Source organism: Notamacropus eugenii, chromosome 1 (assembly GCF_028372415.1).
Source record: "Notamacropus eugenii isolate mMacEug1 chromosome 1, mMacEug1.pri_v2, whole genome shotgun sequence".
Lineage (NCBI taxonomy): Eukaryota > Metazoa > Chordata > Mammalia > Diprotodontia > Macropodidae > Notamacropus > Notamacropus eugenii.
The window spans coordinates 203,831,270-203,844,443 of NC_092872.1; the positions used below are offsets into that span (position 1 = coordinate 203,831,270).

The following is a 13,174-nucleotide window of genomic DNA, read 5'->3' on the forward strand; positions in this document are numbered from 1 at the left end:
GGTACTAAGCTATGTGTTGGAGATACAAAGAAAGGCAAAAGACAGAGTGGTCTAATAGATGAAACAATATGGAAATAATTATGTACAAACAAGCTATAAACAGGATAAATTTGTAATAACCAACAGGAGAAAGGTACTAAAAAGGAGATTAAGGGATGATTTCCTATAGAAGGTGGGATTTTAACTGGGATTCTAAGGAGTCCAAGAAAGACAATAAGCAGGGATTAGGAGGAAGAGCACTCCAGGCAAAAGCAGGGTTACTGAATTAAAGAGTAGGTGGGGAGGTATAAATATTGTTTTTTTAAATAAGGATTTATATAGCACCAGTACTAAGCACTTTAAAATATCTTGTTTGATCTTCACAACCATCCTGAGAGATAAATTAGTCCCATTTTACAGTTGAGGAAACTGAGGCAAATAGAGGTTAAGTAACTAGTCTAGGGTCATACAGCTGGTAAATGTTTGAGGTGGTGCAGTGGATAGAGTGCCAGGTCTGAAGTTAGGAGGACTCATCTGACTCATCTTCCTCAGTTCAAATCTGGCCTCAGACACTAGCTGTGCCTCAGTTTCCTCATCTGTAAAATGAGCTGGAAAAGGCAAATCACTTCTGTATCTTTGCCAACAAAACCCTAAATGAAGTCATGAAGAGTTCAACATAATTTAAAAATAACATTTTCATTGAATTATGATTCGTTCATGTGTTAAAAATTTCTTTTCTCAAATTATTTATAACTTCTCTGTGTCCTAGAATGTGACTAATTCTTATGACTGTCCCATGTGTATAAATGAATTCCCTACTTTCCCCTTTTTAGTTCTTTCCAAATCACCTTCAAATTCAATTTCTTTATAACCCTATTCAAGTCTATAACCTTCTTCCTTCCTATTGAGTTTATTTGATTTATATTATTCTATTAGTGGAGTTAAACTTTTTTACATTATTCTCAATTCTAGCTTGATGTTAAGAGGGAAAAAATCCTATTCCAAAGTGAAATGGGCTTCCTTAAAGAGTAGTGGATTCCTTTTCCTTAAAGTCTGTAAAGAGAGGTTGTATGACCATTTGTCAGGAATGGGAAAGTAGGGATTCTTTCATGTACTAGATGGATAGAGATACTTTCCAACTATCAAATTCTGTGAATTTGTAATCTGTAATTCTGTGAAAAAATATTACACAATTTTTATTTTTCTATCTAATTCTTTTTAGAAATCATTTAACTATTCATTTTAAAATGTAGTTATTACACCTTAGGGGTAAAAATGGTAAATACAGATATTCTTTCACTGACAATGTTGTCTTTAAGAACAATACTATTCCTTCATCTATCTCTCATAATACTTTCTATTTTTAATTTCTGGAGTTAGCTAAAACATGTTTAATTTTAGTTCTTTGATCTTAAATTTTTGTGCTTTTTGTGCATTAAATGTTTCTTATTGGCAAGATACTATTAGGTTATGGTTTTTAATTAATTCATCTAGTTTTCTTTTTATAGAGGAATTAATTCAATTTAAATTCAAACTTCTGTTACATGTGACTTATCCTTAATCATACTTTGTCAAATTAATCATTTTGTTAGAAGGAAATATAAGATTCCTTATTTTACTAATATTAAAATTTACCAACCTTAACATAAAAATACTACTAAATATATTTGCAGTATTTCAAAAAATCAGATGGAAGAATATTTGTACCCCCAGCACCTAGCATAGTGCCTTGTATCTAGTAAATGGATATGGGATTGACTTAATTTCAGTGTTCTTTTTTTCTTAGACTTTATCTTTGGTGATTTTTGATAATATTGGTTCATTTGGGTATTTCTTTTGCTGTTTTTTTAGGGGGACATTAAAGAGCTAGGCTCTCATGTAAGTTCCTATTCTTCCATTTTCCCAAAAGTCTAGAATATTTTGATAAAAAAAATTAAAATGACAAAGCAGGAATTTGAAATACTGAAAATTTAGAGATATAAAAAAATTTATTCCAACTCAAAAACTAAGCATCATTTTTAATGACAAAAGTCCACCTGAACTTGAGAAATTTATGGAGAGAATGATTAATCTTAAAATAGTTTTTCTTATATATAACTAAGAAGAATACAGCCAGATTTGGGTCATGAAATCAAGCGCTTTAATCAGCAGACACTTTACAATTGTGATCAAGTAGTTTCTATTATAAGTAATCCCCATGGGCATGAAAAAATATTGCTTTAGTTAATTACTCTATCTTACAAACTACCTTGAATTGGAGGTAGGAAAGGTGGGAAAACAGGCAAAAATAAAGTGACTTTGCCCAGCATTCAAAGAGAGAGAGAGAGAGAGAGAGAGAGAGAGAGAGAGAGAGAGAGAGAGAGAGAGAGAGAGAGAGAAAACCAGGATAAGAAAGGCAGATAACTTTACACTGTGGAGGATGAGGGGAAAGGCATATTATACCAGACCAAAATTCCTTCCTGAAACAGATAAGTAAATAAGGAATTTGAGTGTTCACAAAATTTATAAGATTAATAGTATAAAATAGGGAAGAGGAAAGGAATAAACATTTCTTAAGGACCCAACATGTGCATAGTACTGTATTAAGTGCTTTACAAATATTATTCCATCTGATTTTTTGAAATACTGCAAATATATTTAGTAGTATTTTTATGTTAAGGTTGGTAAATTTTAGTATTAGTAAAATAAGGAATCTTATATTTCCTTCTAACAAAATGATTAATTTGACAAAGGATGAAAAGAAAATGGAATGGCTTATCCATAGCAATTCTGGAGAGGAAGAAAATAAAAACAGCAGACAAAAGAAATGGAGTCTATCCTTTGCATGAAAACCAATAAAATCCAGAAGGAAAAGAAAAAGACCCACCCAATTGGGAAGAGGGGAAATCTTGGCCACAAGTATTTTCTTTGTCATACAAAATATATAAGGAATTGGTACAAATTTATAAAAATAAGATCTATTCCCTAGTAGATAACTGGTTAAAGGAAATAAGCAGTTCTCAAGAGACCTGAATAAGCAAGAACCACCTGAAAATTTGTTCAAATAGTCTAATAATCTGAAAAATAAAAATTTTTAAACTCAGAAATGCCACCTTATTCCCATTAATTTGGTATAGATTAGTCTCTTGGGGATTTTTTAATGATAAAATTAATTTCTGGAAGGGACAAAGAGAAACAGACTACTACCTTGGGCTGTGATTAATGATTCTTGACTAGAATGAGATCTCTACCTCACTTCCTAGTGACTAGCTTCAAATCATGCAGCCATAAACATATACCCTCTTCCCCTCTTTCAGCTTCCCTTTCTGTATAATTTTCTCTCATTAGAATGTAAGCTATTTGATGTTATGAACAGAGTTTTTTGTCTTGTTTAGAGCAGTGTCTAGCACATGGCAAACACATAAATGTTTTATTTATCACATTGTTAGTGGAGATGTGACGATATAATCTTTCTGAAGAGCAAAAGTATTTGCACCTACTGACCTACTAGAGCTACACTATATGGGTGTTATTGATGGGGAGGACAGGGGTAGAAATATATTTCTGCCAGGTTGAAGTTCTGCTCCAATGGAGTAGCCAAGCAGTAGTTTTGATTATGAAATCACTGGCATGTCTTTTAAACCCAGAAATGATAAGTAAAGTGAACATGTTGGTCTCTAGCAAAAAAAATGTACTAGAAAGATAACTCAATTTCAGTAGGGAGCTATGGAAAACACCTGCTGTTTTCCCACTTGTATCAACTATCTGCCTTGCCTGAAAACTGACAAGAGCCACCAATCTCAAATAATAAAGCTATTAATCTTTATATAATTACAAAACTTGAGTATAAAAGGTGAGAGTCTCCCCAGTGGTTCGGTCACTTAAAAGAATGGAGGCAGTAGGAAGGCTCATTTCTTTTGCCCTTTTAATTTCATCATGTCTGGCAGAAAAAAATTTGACAGAGCCTCAAGGTAAGAAAAATCACATAGGAGACTTGGGGGGTAGGGGTGGGGGGTAAAGCCTAAACTTCTCTGACCCTCAGGTTCTCTCATCTGTAAAGATGAGGAGAATAAGCTCTGAGGTCTTTTTTGCCCTGATATGATTCCCAAACTCTGTAACTGAGGCTTCACTGGTCCACACCTTTCCTTGAAGAAAACAAAGGCAAAAGCAGGGTTACCTTCCTGTCAACTGCAAGATGAGCTGGCCAGCAAACAGAGGTGCTTTCCTTGTAACTAATCATGAGAAGTCTTTTTCATAAATACTTGACTTTCTTACTAATTCACCTGTATGGTAGTGGTAGGGTGTGTGCATATGTGTGTTTACCACCCTTCTCTTCTTTCTTTTTAATATACGCAAAGATCTTATGTATTTTTCAATATAAAAATTCTAGGAGTTGAAAATTCATTTCTAGGCAGCACCAGTTCCTCCATTACTTTGGGTTTTGCTAATTGGCATTTTAAAAATTGTGCATACATTTAGCTCATTCCTCATTGTGTAGGGAAATGGGATGCAGGAAATGACTGTAATTATTGATCACTTCAGTGAGCTATCTGAGCTCTAAAATATTGTCACAATCAGGCAGATCGAGTTGCGGGGGACTCTTGGAAGAGATCCAAAAGGCTATGATCCTGAACCCCAATGCCAATCAAAGCTGCACCTGGACAATAGAAAGACCAGAAAACCAAACTATCAGGCTCATCTTCTCCCACTTTCAGTAAGTCACTGAGCTTCAATTTCCTCAAATGGGGGAAATAAAATTCATTGTACCTACTACCTCTCAGGGTTGTTGTGGGTCTCAAATGATATAAGGAATGCTAAAATTCTTTACAAACATAAAGTGTTATGTAAATATTTACTATTATGTAATATGTAATAGGGGAGGATATGTGCCCCCTTTGCCCCAGACAAAGGGGGGAGAGCAAAAATAATATTAAATGTGTTGATTTCCATAGGAAATTAACAAAGTGGCACCAATTATGCTCTTCACCCTTTGATTTGAATACATTACACAAAACAAGATAGCAGAAAGCACAATCCCAATCCAACAAGCATTTATTAAGCACCGATTATGTGTGAATCATGTTGAGTGGTGCTAGAGGTACAAAGATAAAAAGGGAATCAATCCCTATATTCTACTAGAGGGATACAATATTCAGACAGGTAAGTACATACATGACAACTTGAGAAGGGAGAGAATTCTAACAGCTAAGGGGATAAGAAAGGTTTCCTGTGGGAAATGGTATGTGACCTTGAAAGTAACTAAGTATTCTAAGAAACAAAAATGGGGACTACTTTACATGATAGCACATGTTAAACCAATATTAGATTGCTTATTGTCTTAGGGAGGGGGAGAGAGGAGTGAAGGAGAGAATTTGGAACTCAAAATTAAAAAAAAAAATAAAAATTATTTTTGCCTATAATTGAGGAAAAAATAAAATATTAAAAAAAGAAAGCTGAAGTTTAGACTTAAGCTGCTTATGCAATCAGGGAAAATAATTAAACATGTGTGTGTGTGTATATATATATATGTTTCTATGGAAATCAGTTCTAAAATTCTAAATTCACTGGGAAATTATTTTTTAATTTCATTAAAAACTCAAGAATCATATATTTAGCATAGATGTCTCCACTTTGACAATCCAGCTTCTGGCCTTACATTAATACCAACACTCTCTCTCCAAAGTTACTAATGATCTTTCAGTTGCCGAATCCAATGGCTTTTTCTCAATCCTCATTTGTCTTGAACTCTCTGCAGCCTTTGCCATTACTAATCACTCTCTCCTTGATTCTCTTCTGTCTCGATTTTCTGGACATTTCTCTCTCCTGGTTCTGCTACCTGATGGTCCCTTCTGTGTCTCTTTGCTAGATTCTCTTTCAGATTAAATTTTGCTATTTAACCATGGGAATCCCTCAGAGTTCAGCTGATCTACACAGTAAACTCCAGCAGCAACCTATCACCTCTAGGATCAAACACAAAATTCTCTGTTTTGCATTCAAAGCCCTTCATCCCTTTCCAGTCTTCTTATACCTTATTCTGCAATATATAGCCTTCAATCCAGTAACACTGGCATCCTGGATGTTCCACCAACAAGACACACCATCCCTTGGCTCTGGGCATTCTCTCTGGATGTCCCCAATGCCTGGAACACTCTCTCACACTTAAACTACCAATCTCCCTGACTGCCTTGAAGTTCCAACTAAAATCCCACCTTCTACAGGAAACCTTCCCCAATCTCTCAAATCTAGGGCCTTCCTTCTGTTATTTCCTATTCATCCTAGGTATGGCTCACTTTGTATATTTGTCTACATATTGCTTCTCCTGTTAGACTGTAAGGGCAGGGACTATCTTTTGTCTCTTTTTGTATCCCCAGTGCTTAGTACTGAGACTGCCACATAGTGGGTGCTTAATAAATGTTTATTGATTGATTGATCGATTGATTGAAAGCTCTGTTCTACTGCTGCTACTTACTCCCTACATAATGTTTAGCAAGTTGCTTAAACCTCACTGGGCCTCAGTTTCCTCACCTACAAAATAAAGTGGTTGATTTGGTTGATCTCTAAGATGGCTTTAAACTTTAGATCCTTAGATACAAAAATAAATACAATACTGCTTCCTGACCCACAAGAGTTTATAATGTACTTGGGAAAGATAAGACATATAGACAGATAAGTATAATACCAATCAGGATATGTATACAAAGCAGACTTTGAAAGACCTTAGGAAGGAGGGATTCCTTCTATTTTTGGAGATCAAGAAAGTCTTTTTGTAATAGTAGATGCCTCAATTAAGCTGCAAGTACTCCATCTACTGTGCTACCTATATTTCAACAAATAGAGGGGAAAGGGCTTTCCTGATTGAGGGATTAACATGAGCAAAGACTTGGAGACACAAAGAGGCAAAAAGCAGTTTGGAAAATGGTGAGTAGTCTACCTTGACAATAGCACAGAGTATATGAGGGGGAAGAATACAAGAAAAAGCTGGTAAGATTGTGCCACCATGTTGTGGCAGGCCTCACATGCCAATCTTAAGCCAGCAAGCAATGGTGAATCATGGAAGGTTTGGGGCAGGAAAGCGACAATATCAGAACTGGGTCCTATGAACATTGCTCCGGTGATCATACAGGACACATATTGGATCATGGAAAGGGTAGATGCAGGAAAGACCAATCATTTCACAAGTGCTTTTTTGCCCATAGACTTGACCCAGATGCAAGCTGTGAAGTTGAAAACATTAAAGTTTATGATGGTGCCACTACTGATACGCCTCTCCTTGGGCAAGTCTGCAGCAAAGTTAACTATGTCCCAGTATTCGAATCATCATCTAACAGCCTGACATTTCAGATATCCACCAGTTCTTCAGTAATTCAAAGAAGTGTCTTTGTTTTCTATTACTACTTTTCCTCGGAAATAAGTAAGTTAACACTAATTTCAGGAGACAAACTTAAAGAAATATACCAGTAAAGTTCAATGAAACCCTGAGCACAAAATACCCCAAAGTTTCAGGCTACGGAATTCTCAAATATGGTTTCAGTTCAAGCCTGTATTATTGAACACTATATCAGGCACCGTACTACGCATTGGGGTTATAAACAACAAGAAAAAAATGCCAATCTTCAATTTATATTCATTCATGCATATGCATTTATATCTATATACATGTATATATGTGCATATGTATTGTATAGTTGTATAGAGATACAAGTATGTATACACATGTTGGGGGAGGGGGCAGTATCAGAGTCTGTATGTATCAGGGGCTGCCTGGCCTTGCATATAGATCTTCCTGATTCTAAGGCTGTCGCCCTGATATACCATGCTGCCACTCTAACACAATCTCTGTACAAACAAAATACAAAGTAATTGGGACGGGGAACGGAGCAGAGGTAGAGAACCTGAGTAAATGACTTCCCCTTCCCTAACAGCACTGGGTATAATGTCAGGTTTTCACTCCTTCGCAATTGCTGTTATCAAGGAGCTGAAGTTGTGCAATAAGGGGGAAAGACCTTTCTAAGTTGTAAACTTTGTAAAGTTGCTTTGTAGTCAGGTTCAAGACCCGGCTCATTTGCTGGCTATTTGATAATGAGCAAGGCTCTTTGTCTTTTCATAGGTCACAGTTCTCACGTTTATAAAAGAATAAAGACATAGTACCTTGGTGTAACTCACAGGACTTCTGTGATTTCAAATGATACAACCTATACCAAGTTCTTGTGTTATCTGATGCAAATTGTTAATGATATTGTGAAAATTAAAGCCTTCATGCAGGGGTCTAAAACAAATCAGATTTTCTTTCTCATAACCTGTCTAGAGATCCCATTGGGATGCAAGGGATAACTTCAAGATTACACAATGGTGGAGCCATGCCCAAATCATTTCGTCTCTCTGTAGAGAGGAAAGGAAGAATTCTTTTAGTGATCAAACTTCATGCAAGTCAAGATGCCCCAATAGGAAACGTAGTTAATATTTAACAAAGTAACTGACTTTGCTTGCACCTAGATTTGTAGATTTGGTCCTTCACTTTGTTGTTCCAGGTATTGATAACTGTGGAGGCTACCTTGATGATTTTGGGGGCTCCTTTACTAGCCCTAATTACCCATACGCACACCCAGAGTTTGCTTATTGTGTGTGGCATATACAAGTGGAGGAGGGCTACATAATAGATCTAAACTTCAAAGAGATCTTGTAAGTATTATAACCCTGCTTTGCCTATATGTCACTGTAGTTATGCAAAGCACAGTAAATCTTAAGTTTCTTCTATAGAGAGAGGTAGTAAATGGAATGCTCAGGTTCATTTATTGATCTGGTAACAAATAAGATTATTCATTTTCAAGTAATTAAAATATAATGAAAATTGATAATATGTCTACATGTATAATATATACCATTATATACATATTTGAAAATTATATGTAGTTTAAATTGTTGCTTAGTTGTGTCCAACTCTTTGTGATCCTATTTGGGATTTTCTTAGCAAAGATACTGGAATGTTCTCTAGTTCACTTTATAGAAAAAGAAACTGAGGCAAACATGGTTAAGTGAGTTGCCTAGGGTCATACATCTGGTATGTGAAGTTGCACTTGAACTCAGGTCTTCTTGACTCCATGTCTGACACTCCATTTACTGCGCTACCTAGCTGCCCAAGCTATCAATAATCACATGAAAAAATGCTCTAAATCACAACTGATTAGACATGGGGAACTGGCAGCCTCAAGGCTATGTGTGGTCTTCTAGGTCCTTGGGTGCAACCTTTTCACTAAGTCCAAGTTTTATAGAACAGATTTTTTTATCAAGGGAATTTGTTGTGTGAAGTTTGGATTCAGTCAAAGGGCTGCATTTGGAACCTAGAGGGCCACATGTGGCCTCAAGGCTGCAGGTTCCCCACCTAGGCTTTAGAGAAAGGCAAATTAAAACAACTCTGAGGGACCACTTCATGCTTCCCAGATTGGCTAATAGGACAGAAAGGGAAAATGACAAACGTTGGAAGGGATGTAGAAAAATTGGGATACTAATGCCCTGTTGGTGGAGTAGTCAACTGATTCAACCATTCTGGAGAACAATTTAGAACTATGCTCAGAGATATAAAACTGTTCATACCCTTCGATCCAGCAATACCACTACTAGAAATGAGCTGTGGCCAGTCTTGTCTTGACATTGAATCCCAGTAACTCTGGAGGAAAGAGTGAGGCTGATGACTTTGCACAGATCTGCCTCATTTAAATCCAATTCACATACAAGTCAAGCTACCACCCTGCTGATGTCATTAGTCCTCGAGAATGAAGGATAAAACATTATGTTATGTATGTATGAATAAATATATACATATATACACAAATATACATATACATTGTTGGGTTCGTCCATTTTTAAAGACCATGTAACATATGTGTATATATGTGTATGTGTGTATGTATATATGTGTGTATGTATGTATATATATACATATATATGGTCAGAGGATCTGAATTTGAATTCTATCTCTTCCTCATAAGTAAGAGGAAGTATAACCTGTATGCAATTTCATTTAACCTCATCTGTAAAACAAAGGGATCAAACTAAATGATCTCTAAAGCTCATTCAAGGTCTATAGTTGTTATAATCCTATGAACCTATGAGTCTGTTGTTTAAAATTCAGAAGGCATCATTATTAGCACGCAGCATTGGCCTTAAAGTCAGAAGACTTTAATTTAGCTTCTGGCCTTGAAGCGGAGCCACCATGGGCCCACAAGGCAAGTCATCTATTCATCTCTCTAAATCTCAAGCCTCCTCATTTGTGATATAAAGATAATACTTGAACTTCTGACTTTATAGGGTTGTAAGATAAGTACTTTGTAAACCAGAATGTGTTTAAGTGTGAATTTATTATGATTTAGGTTTTTTTAAAAAATCAATTACCATTGCAGAAACATTCTAATCATTTGAGCTTCATGGGTGCCAGGATTGTGGGATCAATAGTTGCTGTTTGGACTCTTAAAAATCTACTAATTGCATTTCCCTGATTTTTTAGCTTAGAAATAGATGACAATTGCAGATTTGACTTCATTGCTGTCTATGACGGTCCCTCTACAAATTCTGGCTTACTTGGACAAGTGTGTGGTCGGATCGCACCCACTTTCCAGTCTTCTTCAAATACCTTGACGGTTGTGCTCTCTACAGATTATGCCAATTCCTACCGAGGCTTCTCTGCTACTTATTCTCCAATTTATGAAAAAGAAGTCAACAGTAGGTCACAATTCCATGTTCTCTCATTGGTTTTTTAAAAACATTGAGGCTGCATGAAGTCATTCTTTTAATAAACTATGTACTAAGTGCACAATAAGTACTTTGCAGTCTACTCAGCCTTGTGGGAGATACAAAGATCAACAGTGAATGGTTCCTGCCTTCACGCTCTAGATTCAAATATGTTTTATCCTTCGTTGCATGTGATTTTCCACTGTTCTCACATCAAAGACACAAGGTCTTCTTTCAAGCTCTGGGGTAGGGGTTCTTTAAGATTATAGATTTCTTTGGCAATCTGGTTGATTTATGGACCGCTTCTCTTGAGTGATGCTTTCAAATGCATAAAATCGGATACATAGGATTACACAAGGAACCAATTACACTGAAATACAGTTGTCGAAATTATTTTTTAAAAATTCACAGATCCCATTTTAAGAACCCCTAAAAGTCTGGGGATTAAGCGTGTCTCTTTAGCCATCTTCCTCTAAATGCAGATAATACAGATCAATGCTTTCCACTCTTCATCAGTGAGAGAAGTAAATGGAATAGGGTGAAACTAAAAAAAGATCCTCTCCATTTTGTGATCTAACTAAATTCCTTTGGAAAAGACAGTTGTATACCACTTTTAGTAACTCATAATCAAAACTGAACTGAGTATCAGTAAGTAATCTCTTATCTGGGGATCGAATGTTAATGATTTTGGAATAAGCAGCAATCTAAACTATTCAACCCCAAATACATTAAGATATATCTAACATAACCCAGGGTTTCCTAAAGCCAAAGCCTTAAAGTACAGTCTTTGTATTTTTCTATGATTTAAAAATAGACCATCTACAAGGTCACATTGATAAATATTAGCCTTACAGACTCTAATGTGCAATTTAAAGTTCTTAAGCACAGATGCTATCTTTCCTTCTTAAAATTTAGGGCAAAATGCCTTTCAACAACTCACTTGTATAGATATTCCTTTACGACAGGCTTCATGAAAACCAACAGATTCCAAGTTGCATAAAATATAACTGTAGCCTCTTTTCATCACAGCATCCTTGAGTTGTTCTTCTGATCAAATGAGAGCTATCATAAGCAAATCTTATCTGGAGTCGCTTCACTATAATGAGAATGATTTACAACTGAATGATCCACTTTGCAAACCAAGAATATCAAATGTTGTGGAATTTCTTATCCCTCTGAATGAATGTGGTACAATTAAACAGGTAAACCTTGACAATGATGTGTATTAATGAGTTTAAGTGATCTCCAAGTAGATGCACGCATCATCATTGAAGAAATGAAGGATGATTTTGTTATCATACCTTAAAGTTTAATAATAATGTTTTAAAAAATGAACCAAGTTTAAACATTAAGGGACACAAAAGCTGATAGTCTAATGAGAATTTATATATGTGATACTGGTGTCTTTTAAATTTAGGAGACATTTGCTCAGAAAAGTTCAAAGCACTTTCCACCATATTCTCCTTTATCTTTCACCCATCATTATAAAACAAGATGATAAAGATATTCTCCTGTTCATTCAGGCACTATTAAGCATTGGGATTACAAAGACAAAAATGAAACAGTCCCTAATCTCAAAGAGTTTACCTTTGTCTGAGAGGAAATAACACATACATAGATAAGTGAAAATGAAATATTTGCAAAATAATTTCAGGGGAAGAGCATTAAGTCAGTTGGGCAAGGCTTTGTGAAGGGTGCAGGCACTTACCATGGGTTTATAAATGTGTTTAAGGAGGGAAAAAGAAAACAAGCATTTATTAAGCACCTACTTTGTGCTGGGCACATGCTAGGAGCTTGATGAACATTTTCTCACCTGATTCTCACAACCTTAAGAGGGTGGTGCCATACTCTCCCCATTTTACAGTGAGGAAACTTGAGGCAAACAAAAATTAAATGACTTACCTAGGGTCACAGAGCTAGCCATTTTTTAACTCAGCGTGGTGCCATGGAGAGAATGTTAGAGTTGGAGTCAGAAGTTATGAGTTCAGGTTCTGACTCTGATACCATCACCATGTCACTTAACTTGTCTGAATCAGTTTCTTCAATCGCAAAATGGACCTGAGTACCATCTACTAAATCTACCTTACATGGCTGTGAGGATCAGAGAGGATAACGGATTTGAGAAGGCTCTGCAGAATGAATAACGATACACAAATATAAGTAATATTACTAAAGTTACTTGGCCAAGGTAACAAGACCAGCATCAGAATTTAGAGATGATGGTTCAGATTTCTAGTTTACTCACTCCTATCCACCAGCCCCAGGGTTCTTGAAATTTCCTTGCCTGTAGCAGGAGGGTATGAGCTCTGAGCATACCGGGGAGGGAAAAAATCCAAAACAAACAAAACCCCTGAATTAAAATATTCACCAGGATGAACAAGAAAAATGTTACAGAAACAGCAAAAAAAAGAATCAAGTTTTACTAGAAACAAGTGTAGCTACTGTGGTATTGGTGTTTATGTGACCAAGATAAACCCACATAACTAGGACC

General features: G+C 36.0%; 1 protein-coding gene across 1 annotated transcript in view; it reads left to right on the forward strand.

Moving 5' to 3' along the window:
• LOC140511089 (scavenger receptor cysteine-rich domain-containing protein DMBT1-like) overlaps nt 1-13,174 on the forward strand; it is a 244,342-nt gene that overhangs the window by 227,640 nt on the left and 3,528 nt on the right. Inside the window, 4 exon segments of the mRNA XM_072620114.1 lie at nt 7,155-7,369; nt 8,487-8,637; nt 10,460-10,674; nt 11,713-11,885. Coding sequence (XP_072476215.1) covers nt 7,155-7,369; nt 8,487-8,637; nt 10,460-10,674; nt 11,713-11,885 — 754 coding nt within the window.